The sequence below is a fragment of the Sphaeramia orbicularis genome, chromosome 9 (genome assembly GCF_902148855.1).
Source record: "Sphaeramia orbicularis chromosome 9, fSphaOr1.1, whole genome shotgun sequence".
NCBI classification, from domain to species: domain Eukaryota; kingdom Metazoa; phylum Chordata; class Actinopteri; order Kurtiformes; family Apogonidae; genus Sphaeramia; species Sphaeramia orbicularis.
The window spans coordinates 6,644,735-6,660,527 of NC_043965.1; the positions used below are offsets into that span (position 1 = coordinate 6,644,735).

Here is a 15,793-nt window from a genome sequence, read left to right on the forward strand (position 1 = left end):
ATATTTTTCAAATTCCATCAGGAAGATTTTAAAATTTGGGTGTTTTTTTGGTATATAGTCGGCTTCCTGATAAAACCTGCTAAGTTTTTTTTTTTTTTTTTTTTTGTAGTATGTGTTTTATTGGCCATCTGTTCTCTCAGTATTTATTTAATACAAGAAACACAAACTTTTTTTTTTTTTTTTTTCCAACTTTATTAATCAAAATCTGGTTATACATTCAATAACTTTCAAAGAAAAATACTTATTTTTTTTTCCAGACTGAGCAACCATATCCAACTTAAATGAACAACATTAGAAAAGAACATCATAAAATAAAACAAAATAAAATAAAATAAATTAAAATGAAATAAATGAAATAATTATCAAAATAAAGTCAGAGGTCTAATCAGGAATCAACACATTCAAATCTTCATAAACAATCAAAGCTCATTTGGTTTTCACATGTCTCAGTGTCTTTTTAAAGTCTGTAATTTCATTTTTGTAAATTAAGAACAATGGATTTTTTTTTTTTTTTTTTTTCCGGAAATCTACATTTGTGTATAAATTGTTCAGCCATAATAATCAAAGTGTTCTGTTTTCCATTATAATTCCAAAGTGGGTGGTTGAGTGTCCTTCTCAGATGTCCATTCTTGAAATGTTGTCCAAAAAGTCCTGGTATATGGGCAGTCAAAAAATACATGTTCTAAAGATTCGATTTCAAATTGACAAAAAAACACAATTATTTTTCTCAATATTGAATCTTTGTCTCATAAAGTCATTGCAAGGATATAAAACCTGCTAAGTGACATTTTTGGTTGAGAATAAAAACCTGCTATCCTCCCCTATTATAGCTTCTAATTTCAGTCTCCTGTGAAAGTTGTTTACATTCCACCATAAGTACCAGCATTAAAGGAACAGATATTTTTTTGGTCATATTTCACAGTTTCCTGTTATATCAGGGGTGTCAAACATGCGGCCTGGGGGCCAGATGCGGCCCACCAATGGATCCAGTTCGGCCCCTGGGATGTTTTTGCCAAGTGCAAAAATTCCACAGTCTTGAATTGAATTAAGCAAAAAAAGTTTTAGCTTGAATTAAGGAAAAAATCTTCACTTAAGCCAAAAAAAGTCTTCAAGTAAGTAAAAAAAAATCTTCAATTAAGCCAAAAAAAAATTCTCAAATTTAGCAAAAAATCTTGAATTAAGCCAAAAAAAATCTTCAATTAAGCAAAAAAAAAAAAAAAATTCTTGAATTAAGGCAAAAAAAATCTTCAATTAAGTAACAAATTTTTTTTCTTGAATTAAGCCAAAAAAATCTTCAATTAAGTAAAAACAAAAAAAAATCTTGAATTAAGCCAAAAAAAAAAAACGAAAACAAAACTTCAATTAAGTAAAAAAAAATCTTGAATTAAGCCAAAAAAAATCTTCAATTAAGTAAAAAATTTTTTTTCTTGAATTAAGCCAAAAAAATCTTCAATTAAGTAACAATTTTTTTTTCTTGAATTAAGCCAAAAAAATCTTCAATTAAGTAAAAAAAAAGATAAAAATCTTGAATTAAGCCAAAAAAAAAAAAAAAACTTCAATTAAGTAAAAAAAAAAAATCTTGAATTAAGCCAAAAAAAAAAAACGAAAACAAAACTTCAATTAAGTAAAAAAAAATCTTGAATTAAGCCAAAAAAAATCTTCAATTAAGTAAAAAAATTTTTTTCTTGAATTAAGCCAAAAAAATCTTCAATTAAGTAACAATTTTTTTTTCTTGAATTAAGCCAAAAAAATCTTCAATTAAGTAAAAAAAAAAATAAAAATCTTGAATTAAGCCAAAAAAAAAAAACTTCAATTAAGTAAAAAAAAAAAATCTTGAATTAAGCCAAAAAAAATCTTCAATTAAGTAAAAAAATTTTTTTCTTGAATTAAGCCAAAAAAAATCTTCAATTAAGTAAAAAAAAAATAAATCTTGAATTAAGCCAAAAAAAAAAAAAAAACTTCAATTAATTAAAAAAAAAATTTCAATTAAGTAAAAAAAATCTTGAATTAAGCCAAAAAAAATCTTCAATTAAGTAAAAAAAAATTTTTCTTGAATTAAGCCAAAAAAATCTTCAATTAAGTAACAATTTTTTTTTCTTGAATTAAGCCAAAAAAATCTTCAATTAAGTAAAAAAAAAATAAAAATCTTGAATTAAGCCAAAAAAAAAAAAACTTCAATTAAGTAAAAAAAAAAATCTTGAATTAAGCCAAAAAAAATCTTCAATTAAGTAAAAAATTTTTTTTCTTGAATTAAGCCAAAAAAATCTTCAATTAAGTAAAAAAAAAAAAAAAATCTTGAATTAAGCCAAAAAATAAAAAATAAAAAATCTTCAATTAAGTAAAAAAAAAAATCTTGAATTAAGCCAAAAAAAAAAAATCTCAAATTTAGCAAAAACTCTTGAATTAAGTCAAAAAAAAAATTTCAATTAAGCAAAATAAATAAATAAATAAATAAATGTTGAATTAAGGCAAAAAAAAAAAAAAAAATCTTCAATTAAGTTTAAAAAAAAAACAAAACTTCAATTAAGCCAAAAAAAAAATATATATATATATATCTTCAATTAAGTAAAAAAAAATCTTGAATTAATAAAAAAAAAAAAATCTTCAATTAAATTTAAAAAAATCTTCAATTAATTAATTAAAAAAAAAAAATTCAATTAAGTAAAAAAAAATCTTGAATTAAGCCAAAAAAAAAAAAAAAATCTAGAATTAACAAGTTAAATTTTTTGTCTTTGTTTTAGTGCAAAAAAATAACATTAAATTATGAAAATATTTACATTTACAAACTATCCTGTAACACTAAAATGTGAATAACCTGAACAAATATGAACAACCTGAAATATTTAAAGAAAATTCAGCCCAATTTGAACTCTTTTCTTCCTGTTCCTCAGTGTTTAGTGTCTTTGTAGATCTGATCCATAATGCACATGTAGAAACAATAACTTGAGGAATAATATTGTTAAAATTGCACTACATTTTCTTACATTTTTTAATCTAAATTTCAGTTTTTTCAAGTTTTTTTTTTTTTTTCAGATAGTTTATAAAAGTAAGTATTTTCATAATTTAATGTTTTGGGGTTTTTTAACACTAAAACAAAGACAAAAATTTGGAGTTGTCATTATTTATAGGTTATTATGTGAATATTTTTCTAGTCCGGCCCACTTCAGATCAAATTTCGCTGAATATGGCCCCTGAACTAAAATGAGTTTGACAGCCCTGGGTTATATAAACAGTTTTTTGTTTCTTTTGTAAAATTTGCCCAAAGTCACATAGCAGGTTTTATCAGGAAGGCGACGATATTTATTTTTGTGTATATGAAATTTACTAAAATAAAATGATCAAACTGACTGACTGAGCATGAATGGCGTACAGATGGAACAGATATGACGCAGTAAAAACATGCCTCGGCTCAGGCTGGTTTCCCGTAAGATGACCATGAGTGTGTGTGACGGCCCCTCCCACTGACACATGGGCAGGGTGAGAATGTAAAAAGGTAAAGCAAAAGCTGAGTCAAAAAAAATTCAAGGGCTGGGGTGGGAGGGAGGGGGGGGGGGCAGGATTTCCTATCTATATATTCTAGGATGTTTTGCCAACGACGAGTGTACGGGCAGAGACGACGCCTGACACTGTTTCCCAGGTAAGAACCAACATCACTGCGTTTGTTTTTTTCATTTAATCTGATTAAATCTCACAAAAGGTTTTCACAGTAATTATTATGTACGTGACAGGAGTCTGCACCAATAAGAAATGGTTGGCACCTCAGGAGTGTGTTTGCATCTGCCAGTGTCACTTGCACATTTCTTACTTTATTTATTATAATTATTAATGCTATTTATGTCCTTTTTTGTCACTTTAACAAACTTTTATATTTCTGTCCTCTCTTCATCTTCTATTGTATTTGATGGCTCTTTTCTTGTGCTGCTGTGCATTTGAATTTCCTTTTTGGGGCATCAATAAAGTAGGTGTTATCATGTCTATCTTAATGTAAATAGTACATGTCTACCACAGATACTGAGGTGGAAAGTGAAGACTGAAACTGATGAATTCTGCCACAAATTTTGCATTTCTCATGGTTTTCTTTATTGAGATTTATTTGGATGAGACATTTTTTTCAGCTTCTAAATTCTCATGTACGTGCAAATAGACTAATAGTTTAGTAAAAATGACAGCTGGGAGGGTTTCTCTTTTTACTTTATGCAGTTTTAATTTTCTTTTTTTTCTGTGTTTGGTTTGTGGTGCAACCAGCTTTACCAGATTCAGAAAACACTCCTTCCTCCGTCAGTTTCATTTCACTAGATGAGTTGCCACACTCTGACGCTATTGAAAAACGTTAATCAGAAAGTAAAAACATATACACGACGATCTCAGGTAATGTACTGACTGGATTAATTGTTGCCAATGACACAGTTGAGTGATTTTTGTCGAATTTCCTGCAGAAAGTCCTGATCCAATTAAAATTTGCATTCTTATATTTAATGTTAGTGATCTTCTTTTGAGAGTAAAACACTGTCACAGAGCAGATTTACACATTTTGACCATTTTGTTTATGCTAAATTGTTGCTGTTTACAGTTATATTGTATGTTTATTTTCTATTTTTTCTATTTTCTACTATGTTCCTTGAAGATTTCCTCATCAATGTTGCACACTCAGTATCCTCTGACAAAGACAAAGTCAGTTTTATTTGTCCTCTAAGGCCCCCGGTGCAACAAGGAACAAAGTAGAAAATAGAAAAATAGAAAAAATAGAAAAGAGAAGACACCTACAAACATACAATACAACTGTAAACAGCAACAATTTAGCATAAAAAATAGCCAAAATGTGTAAATCTGCTCTGTGACAGTGTTTTATTCTCTAAAGAAGATCAGTAACACTAAATATAAGAATGCAAATCATGATTGGATCAGGACTTTCTGCAGAAAGTAAAAACATACACAAGACTGTCTCAGGTAATGTACTGACTGGATTAGTTGTTGTCAATGACACAGCTGAGAGATTTTTGTCAAACTTCCTGCAGAAAGTCCTGATCCAATTAAGATTTGCATTCTTGTATTTAGTGTTAGTGATCTTCTTTAGAGAATAAAACACTGTCACAGAGCAGATTTACACATTTTGGCTATTTTTTATGCTAAATTGTTGCTGTTTACAGTTATATTGTATGTTTATGGTCATGTTTGTATGTTTAGAGGTGCCACAGTGGATAAATAAAGCTAACTTTGACTTTGCCAGAGGATACTGAGTGTGCAACATTGATGAGGCAATCTACAAGGAACATAGTAGGAAATAGAAAAAACAGAAAATAGAATACACCTATAAACATACAACATGACCACAAACATATAATATAACTGTAAACAGCAACAATTTAGCATAAACAAAATGGCCAAAATATGTAAATTTGCTACTTTGACAGTGTTTTATTCTCTAAAGTAGATCAGTAACACTAAATATAAGAATGCAAATCTTGGATTGGATTGGATTGGATCAGGACTTTCTGCAGGAAGTTTGACAAAAATCACTCAACTGTGACATTAATGAGACAATTTACACGGAACATAGTAGAAAATAGAAAAAACAGAAAATAGAATATACCTATAAACATACAACATGACCATAAATATACAATATAACTGTAAACAGCAACAATTTAGCATAAAAAAGTGGCCAAAATGTGTAAATCTGCTCTGTGACAGTGTTTTATTCTCTAAAGAAGATCAGTAACACTAAATATAAGAATGCAAATCATGAGTGGATCAGGACTTTCTGCAGAAAGTAAAAACATATACATGACGATCTCAGGTAATGTACTGACTGGATTAATTGTTGCCAATGACACAGTTGAGTGATTTTTGTCGAACTTCCTGCAGAAAGACCTGATCCAATTAAGATTTGCATTCTTATATTTAGTGTTAGTGATCTTCTTTTGAGAGTAAAACACTGTCACAGAGCAGATTTACACATTTTGACCATTTTGTTTATGCTAAATTGTTGCTGTTTACAGTTATATTGTATGTTTATTTTCTATTTTTTCTATTTTCTACTATGTTCCTTGAAGATTTCCTCATCAATGTTGCACACTCAGTATCCTCTGACAAAGACAAAGTCAGTTTTATTTGTCCTCTAAGGCCCCCGGTGCAACAAGGAACAAAGTAGAAAATAGAAAAATAGAAAAAACAGAAAATAGAATACACCTATAAACATACAACATGACCACAAACATATAATATAACTGTAAACAGCAACAATTTAGCATAAACAAAATGGCCAAAATATGTAAATTTGCTACTTTGACAGTGTTTTATTCTCTAAAGAAGATCAGTAACACTAAATATAAGAATGCAAATCTTGGATTGGATTGGATTGGATCAGGACTTTCTGCAGGAAGTTTGACAAAAATCACTCAACTGTGACATTAATGAGACAATTTACACGGAACATAGTAGAAAATAGAAAAAACAGAAAATAGAATATACCTATAAACATACAACATGACCATAAATATACAATATAACTGTAAACAGCAACAATTTAGCATAAAAAAGTGGCCAAAATGTGTAAATCTGCTCTGTGACAGTGTTTTATTCACTAAAGAAGATCAGTAACACTAAATATAAGAATGCAAATCATGAGTGGATCAGGACTTTCTGCAGAAAGTAAAAACATATACATGACGATCTCAGGTAATGTACTGACTGGATTAATTGTTGCCAATGACACAGTTGAGTGATTTTTGTCGAACTTCCTGCAGAAAGACCTGATCCAATTAAGAGTTGCATTCTTATATTTAGTGTTAGTGATCTTCTTTTGAGAGTAAAACACTGTCACAGAGCAGATTTACATGTTTTGGCTATTTTTTATGCTAAATTGTAGCTGTTTACAGTTATATTGTATGTTTATGGTCATGTTGTATGTTTAGAGGTGTATTCTATTTTCTATTTTTTTCTATTTTTCTATTTTCTATTATGTTCCTTGTAGATTGCCTCATCAGTGTTGCACACTCAGTATCCTCTGGCAAAGTCAAAGTCAGTTTTATTTGTCCTCTGAGGCCCCCGGTGCAACAAGGAACAAAGTAGAAAATAGAAAAAATCTTCACTTAAGCCAAAAACAATCTCAAATTTAGCAAAAAATCTTGAATTAAGCCCCCCCAAAAAATCTTCAATTAAGTAAAAAAAAATCTTCAATTAAGCAAAAAAAAAAAAAAAAACCTCAAAATTAGCAAAAAATATTCAATTAAGCAAAAAAAAAACAAATCTTCAGTTAAGTAAAAAAAAAAAAAAAAATCTTGAATTAACACAAAAAACAAATCTTCAATTAAGTAAAAATAAATAAATAAATCTTGAATTAAGCCAAAAACAAAATCTTCAATTAAGTAAAAAAAAAAAAAATTGAATTAAGCCAAAAAAAACTTCAATTAAGTAAAAAAAAAAAAAAAAATCTTGAATTAAGCAAAAAAAAAAATCTTTAAGTAAGTAAAAAAAAAATCTTGAATTAAGAAAAAAAAACATTGCAAAAAAAATTACAAAAAAAAAATGCATTCTTATATTTAGTGTTACTGATCTTCTTTAGAGAATAAAACACTGTCACAGAGCAGATTCACACATTTTGGCCATTTTTTATTCTAAATTGTTGCTGTTTACAGTTATATTGTATGTTTATAGGTGTATTCTATTTTCTATTTTTTCTATTTTCTACTTTGTTCCTTGTTGCACCGGGGGCCTCAGAGGACAAATAAAGCTGACTTTGACTTTGCCAGAGGATACTGAGTGTGCAACACTGATGAGGAAATCTACAAAACAAAGAATCCAGAAGCAGAACTTCAGCTGTAGTGGTTGAAGTTAACGGATGAGCAGCTTAGATAGAATCAAACATCATTAGGTTTCTGAAAATGATTGTGTCACTTCCTAACAATTGTTTCTCAAAAACTGATGGCAAAAATGATCGAAAAACACTTACATCAAATGTCACAGTTTTTGTACAGGATCTGCTGCAGTGGTGGAAGTGTGAAACGTACAGGAAAACCACTTTTTGACAGAAATGTTACAAAACAACAACCAGATCTGGCAACTCCTGCAAGTCTACATCAAAAAAGTTATAAATAGATAAAATATTTACCTTCAGTTCTAAATTAACCCTATGAAAACCTTAGTCAAATTTTTTTTCCTGAGTGTTTTTATTCCTCTTTAGGCATGAAAAAACAACAACAATGTAATTGAAATTTTTTTAATGAACCTGTTTTTTTATGGAGTTACAAAAATGTCCACTCAGCTGGACACCATGTGTTTAATATTTGAAGCAAAGACACATGCATTCAAAACACAATATCAGAAAGTGATAAACTGTGTGAAAACTATGACATAAAAACATTTTTTTAATGCTGCTAATCCGATGTTTTCTCATATTTTAACATACTCTAATACTAGTTATTACTCACTTCATGGAGATAATAAGCAAAAAAAACCAAAAACCTTTTTGTTTAAGAAAACTTTAAATTACAGTCTAATAACTACCAAGGTTATAATAGTTTTGGATTTTTCATTATAGTTTAGTTTTATTTAGTTTTGACTGTTTTTTCTCTAATTCAGTTAGTTTTAATTCGTTTTTAGAGCAGGTTTACTAGTTTTTGTTAGTTTTTGTTACTTTCTAAATGCTTAGTTTTAGTTTAATTTTAGGTGTTTTTTTTTTTTTTTATATCTTTTTAGCTGTCGTATTCAAATAAATCCCACACAGGACTCTGGTTCTTTCTCCCAACTTCAGTCTCCATGTTTCCAGGTAAAGTGGGGACCAGAAGATGACTCTAAACCACTAGTGATGAGAAGTGACGGACCATTAAATATCATATGGTACCACTAGCTAAAATTGCTAGAGGTGAATAAATTGATTTCGTATCAATCCTACATTGACAAAAATGAAAACGAAGGGAATTTTACCCATAATTTTTATCTGTTTTAGTTAGTTTAGTACGCACACAATACAGTTTCAGTTAGCTATCATTTTTTTCTTTTAATTATAGTTTTTATTTATTTCAGTTAACGAAAATGTTTCTACAAGTTTAGTTTTCGTCATTTTGTTAGTTTTCGTTAACGATAATAACCTTGGTCCACTGTAGTGACCACTATGCACGACAGGGTTAAAATCTGACATATTGCACTGTCCTTCCTATCGTCGTATAAAGAGAAATCCATTCCTTATGATATGAAAATAAGACTTAAAACTGCGTACGACTTCTGTCTTACAATTTTTCATCAAACCTGTAAAACCCCAGTCATAACCTAAGTATCACAAATCCGTAAGTCTTTCCATGATCATGCACCTGAATCTCTTCCTTCACGGTGAACAATTTTCACCGCTTCCCACAATGCATGTTGCGACAAATTTCCGAAAATGCCTGAGTGACCTACCGAAACAAATGGACTGTTTATGGTGGAGTACACTTCGAAATTGTTCACCGTGAGGGAAGAGATTCAGGTAATCACAGAAAGACTTACGGATTCGTGATATTTGACTGGGGTTTGACAGATTTGATGGAAAATTGGAGATGAAAGTCATACGCAGCTTTAAAATAAATGCTAATGTCATGAAATGCAGTAGAAAAAAAGACTTTCAAAAAATTCATGGGAAGGAAAGCTTCTCAGACCAAAAAAGAGTTTGTTTGAGGTGCTCTTTGGAAAAAGGGATTCAAAAAGTAGATATCGAACTGGAGGAAAAATCCAAGGCACTCTCTTTAAACATTAAAATGTCTTTATTAACATGGAACGGTCATATCTACAGGGTGGGGAAGCAGAATTTACAATGAACATTTAGTTGTTTTTTCTCAGCAGGCACTACGTCACTTGTTTTGAAACCAAACATATATTGATGTCATAATCATACCTAACACTATTATCCATACCTTTTCAGAAACTTTTGCCCATATGAGTAATCAGGAAAGCAAACGTCAAAGAGTGTGTGATTTGCTGAATGCACTCGTCACACCAAAGGAGATTTCAAAAATAGTTGGAATGTCCATAAAGACTGTTTATAATGGAAAGAAGAGAATGACTATGAGCAAAACTATTACCAGAAAGTCTGGAAGATACTATTAAAGAAGAATGGGAGAAGTTGTCACCCCAATATTTGAGGAACACTTGCGCAAGTTTCAGGAAGCGTGTGAAGGCAGTTATTGAGAAAGAAGGAGGACACATAGAATAAAAACATTTTCTATTATGGACATTTTCTTGTGGCAAATAAATTCTCATGACTTTCAATAAACTAATTGGTCATACACTGTCTTTCAATCCCTGCCTCAAAATATTGTAAATTTTGCTTCCCCACCCTGTATATATATACAATGGATCTCATCAACAAAGATTAAAAAAAAAAAATTATGAACAAAAGTAATCATAAAATGAAGAAAATGTGCATTAAATTGAGAAGAGTTTGGGCAAATTTGTCGTTTTTCCATTGGGTAAATTTTTATGTGCAAGTTATATTCGCGCAATTTGAGGGTCAATGGAAAAACCTGCCTCAAAATATTGTAAATTTTGCTTCCCCACCCTCTAGACCTAAAAAACACTTGATTGTGACTTCCTGATGAAGGCTTGAAGCCAAAACGCGTTGAAGTGTGTTTTAGGTCTAGATATGACTGTCCCATGTTAATAAAGGCATTTTAATGTTTAAAGAGAGTGCCTTGGATTTTTCTTCCAGTTCGATATCTAGGAAAAAAAAGACTTATTGAAGCTTATTGCAGTAAAATTTACATCCTGAGTAGCAACATAAAAAAAAAAATTCAGAATACCTTTTCTGAATGAAGATCTTGGGATGTAAAATTAAATTAAAAATATCCTTGAACATGAAGAAATCACAACTTAACCCATAAAGACCCAGTGTTACTTTTGTGTCAGTTCCCAAATGAATTTCTCTCTATTTCACCTTTATTAAGTGATTTATCACCATTTATTATAGCATTATCAATCTGTATTTTGCACATTTTCAGTGAAAATCAGGTATTTTCCTCTATTTAATTCACTGATCGTGTAGATGTTCATGAAAGCTCAGATTAAAGTTCTGGGTCATTATGTCAGAAACAGAGAAAAATGACAAAAAAGTGACTTTTTCTTTCTACAGCTGGAACAAAGGGATAGCATATGCAAAGAAAATAGGATCCAGAATAGAGCCCTGAGGCACCCCAAAGCCTTCAAATTCGACTGTTATTATATCAGAACAGTAAAAACTGAAGAAAAATTGACTTTTTCTGTAAAATCTATCATTAACTGAACATAAACCCAGTGTGTCCATCCACTGTCATTGATCCAACTCTATGGGTTTTATCGGTGAATCAATGTTGTAGAAGATGACGGTGTTTCTATGGTAACAATGGAGCCTCTGAACATCCAAATGGGTCATATCTGATGACCATGAAAAGATGATAAACTGTATTTTACATCAATTATTTCCATGTATTGATAGGATTAGTGGATCAGCAGGTATTAAACAGTTTAGATCAGTAGATGGTTTTGGACGCCACTGGATTTTTGGGACTTTATGGGTTAAAAAATAAATTCTGGAGACTTTTAAGACTGTTAAAGAAGGGTAAAAGAGTCTGGTTTTGACCATCTCGATATGTAAAGTGTCACAAGATAACTTTTGTTATGATTTGGCGCTATATAAATAAAATTTGATTGATTGATTGATTGATTGAAATTTGATTGATTGATTAAAATATGTTCAACGCAGTATATTTCACATACTATCCCCCTTACTGCAGTAAAAAAACACATTACACCAATTATTTACATGGATTAATAGCTTTAGTAAATTAAATCAGTTATTAGTTTGTTTGTTTTTTATGTGTTTATGCTGTATAAAAATTAGCTTAAGGTTTAGATTTAGCCTGAAAAAGTGAATGTGATGCAAAATAAACTACTAACCTATTATAATATCACCTTCCTAAAATAACTGCCTGAGTTTTTTTTTTCCAGGTTTTTCAGGAAACACAAAAAGCTTAACCAGAAACTGAGTATAAAGAAGGTGATGATATTAGATTAACACAACTTGCTTGAATGTGTCAATAACTATAGAGATAATAAAAGATGCGAACATTGCTCTGACTACTGCCGGAAAACAACACATCCTACATTTGTGTTGTGTTATTTGTTGTCTGAGCTAAATTTTCCACGTGGGATCTTTAAACTGAATTGGTCTAAAGTAAAGAAGCAACACAAACTCTGGTCGTTGCGCAAACTGTGCACAAAACAAAACAAATTTCTTCTGCATATTTTTGCATCTCTGTTGATAACATGCTCTGACATTATCTCTCTTATCTCCAATCTGCCCTTACTTCCTTTCTAGAAGTTCCACACCAGCGATCTATACCCTTTTGACCTTGAATACACCCATCAGCGATGTCAACAAGTAGATTCTTCCTCCTCCTCGTCCTCCTCAGCTGCTCCTCATGCTTCTTGTTCTATTTCAGCTTCTTGGACCAGATCGTGCCAAGAAACGCTCCTCGTGTTCTTCAGAGGAACATCAGTATCCTGCTGTGGCACTGGCCCTTCGGCGTCTCCTACAGACTCCACGGGAACAAATGCCTGGAGTTGTACAACATCAGCCGCTGTTTCCTCACCAACAACGCCTCCGCCTTGTCCACCGCCGACGTGGTCGTCTTCCACCACCAGGAGCTGAGCAACGGCCTCTCCACGCTGCCTTTGCACCTGGGTCGGCCGGCGTGGCAGCGTTGGGTGTGGCTGTCCATGGAACCGCCCGTCAACAACTCCAACCTCACCCTGTTCAACGGCCTCTTCAACTGGACCATGAGTTACAGACGCGACGCAGATATTTACATCCCGTACGGAAAGACTGTTCCAGGGGGGAGCCGTCCCAAAGACCTCGCCCCCTCGAATCGTTCGTGTCTTGTCAGTTGGGTGGTCACCAAGTATGAGAATCAGCAGGTTCGCACTCAAGTTTACCAAAGTCTGAAGAACTACATTCCCATTGAGGTTTACGGCAAGTGGACCAAGAGACCCCTGTTGAACAAGAAGCTGTTACCCACTATTGCAAAGTGTCTCTTCTACCTGGCGTTCGAGAACTCGGTGGCGACAGACTACATCAGCGAGAAGCTCTGGAGGAACTCTTTCCAAGCGGGGGTCGTACCGGTGGTCCTCGGACCCAGCAGGGCCACCTACGAAGCCCTAGCCCCGCCCAATTCTTTTATCCACGTGGCGGACTTCAAGACCGTGGCAGATCTGGCTGCACATCTGAAACACTTGGCCGCAGACAGGAAGTCGTACGAGGCCTACCTTCAATGGCACCGAACCCACACCGTCCAAACCTACACCGACTGGAGGGAAAGACTGTGCCAGATCTGTGTCCAGTATCCCAGTTTACAAACCAGTAAAGTCTATCAGGACCTGGCAGGTTGGGTTAACAAATAAGACCTGTTACATCAGGGGTCTCAAACATGCGGCCTGGGGGCCAAATGCGGCCCGCCAAAGGTTCCAATCCAGCCTGTGGGGTGAATTTGCAAAGTGCAAAAATTCCACAGTCAAGGCTGTGGAACTCATTTTAGTTCAGGTTCCACATACAGACCAATATGATCTACAGCACAGGTGTTAAACATGCGGCCCGGGGGCCAAATCCAGCCCACCAATGGGTCCAGTCCGGCCCTTGGGATGAATTTGTGAACGGCAAAAATTAAACTAAGATATTAACACTCCGTCTTGTTCAGGTTCCGCATTCACCAGTTTAATCTCCAGTGGGCAGAACCAGTAAAATACTAACATAATAACATAGAAATAATGACAACTCTAAATTTTTCTCTTTGCAAATGCAAATATTTCCATGTATTTCCACTAACGAACAGTATAATTTTGAAAAAAAAAAAAAAAAAAAAGTGAATATCCTGAAATGTTTTAAGAGAAGTAAGTAGAATTTGACCAATATTCTGCCGGTTACTCAGTGTTTTGTGTGTTTGCAGATCCACTGTGATCTGTAAGTTATAATGACCATGTACTGAGGCAGAATACTGTTAAAATTACATGTATTTTTTCAGTTTGTTCATGTTATTCACATCTTTTGAAAGGATAGTTTGTAAATATAAACCTTTTCATAATATAAATTAACTTTTTTCACTCTAAAACATAGAGAAAAGTTTAGAGTTGACATTATTTATATATTATTATGTTATTATTTTACTGGTCCGGCCCACTGCAGATCAAATTTAGCTGAATCTAGCCCCTGAACTAAAATGAGTTTGACACCCCTGATCTACAGTAAAATAATTGCATAATAACCTACAAAAAATAATGACTCCATATTTTCTTCTCGGTTTGATGTGAAAAAGATAATATTACATTATGCCTATAAATAATACAAACTTCAAATTTTTGTCTTTGTTTCAGTGCAAAAAAAATAACATTAAATCATGGAAATATTTACATTTACAAACTATCCTGTTACAATAAAATGTGAATAACCTGAACAAATATGAACAACCTGAAATGTCTAAAGAAAATTAAGCACAATTTTAACAATATTCTGCCTGTTACTAAGTGTTTAGTGTCTTCGTAGATCCGATCCATAACGCTCATGTAAAAATGATAAGTTGAGGCAGAATAATGTTACAATTGCACTTATTTTTCCTAAGAATTTTCAGTTTTGTCAGGTTATTCACATTTTTTGAGTAGTTTCTAAAAGTAAGTATTTTCATAAATTAATTGTTGTTTTTTTTCACTAAAATAAAGACAGAAATTTGGAGTTGTCGTTATTTACAGCACAGGTGTCAAACATGCGGCCCGGGGGCCAAATCTGGCCCGCCAAAGGTTCCATTCCGGCCCGCAGGATGAAAGTGCAAAAATGAACCTGAACAGTCCAGGTTGTCCAAATCCTTTTGGTTCAGGTTCCACATACAGACCAATGTGATCTACAGTAAAAATAACAACACAATAACCCAGAAATAATGACAACGACAAATTTTCTTTAGGAAAAATTATGTAGAAAAAATTTAACTGAAAACCCCCCCCAAAACATTACACTGTGAAAATATTTAAATTTACAAAACTATTCTTTCACAATAAAATGCAAATAAATACATAAATAAAAACAAAGATGACCAACCCGAAATGTGCAATTTGAACAATATTATGTCTGTTACTAAATGTTTTGTGCATTTATGGATCCACTGTGACCTGGAGTTCTGTTAATAATAAGAGATGGAATATTGCAGAAATTGTTCAGATTTTAGTTCCAAACTCCAAAATTTTAACAATATTCTGCCTGTTACCAAATGTTTACGTAACATTGTTTGTAATGTACATGTATAAATAATAAGTTGAGGCATAATATTGTTAAAATTGCACTAATTTTTCAAATGAAATGTCTGTTTTTTCAGGTTATTCACATCTTTTTTGTAAAATGTAAATGTTTCCATAATTTAATGGGGTTTTTTGTATTAAAACAAAAAGAAAAACTTGGATTTGTCATTATTTATAGGATATTAAGTCATTAATTTACTGGTCTGGCCTGCTTGAGGTCAAATGGGGCTAAATTGGCCCCTGAACCAAAATGAGTTTGACAGCCCTGATTCATAGGTTATTCTGTTATTATTTTACTGGTCCGGCCCACTGCAGATCAAATCGGGCTGAATGTGGCCCCTGAAAGAAAATGAGTTTGAGAGCGCTGTGCTACATACTGCACAAGAACAGAGAAAGTTGTTTGTTTTATCGCGGTGGCAAGAACAACAACAAAGTTCCTTCTGGTGCGCTGAACTTCTGGGAGGTCCTCTATTTTAACCACACCCCCTTCAAATCCCCGACCAATCAC

The 15,793-nt window shown here is 32.4% G+C and overlaps 1 protein-coding gene across 2 annotated transcripts; it reads left to right on the top strand.

Moving 5' to 3' along the window:
* The first annotated feature begins 3,580 nt into the window (after positions 1-3,580).
* On the top strand, positions 3,581-13,418 carry LOC115425176 (alpha-(1,3)-fucosyltransferase 7). Of its 2 annotated transcripts, none has more exons than XM_030142553.1 (2): positions 3,581-3,637; positions 12,450-13,418. In XM_030142553.1, the coding sequence occupies exons 1-2, from the start codon at positions 3,582-3,584 to the stop codon at positions 13,405-13,407; spliced, it is 1,014 nt and encodes a 337-aa protein (XP_029998413.1). In that variant the 5' UTR covers position 3,581; the 3' UTR covers positions 13,408-13,418. The 2 variants fall into 2 exon arrangements, with proteins under 2 accessions (XP_029998413.1, XP_029998412.1); XM_030142552.1 differs by having other exon boundaries at positions 3,594-3,637; positions 12,326-13,418.
* Positions 13,419-15,793: the final 2,375 nt, after the last annotated feature.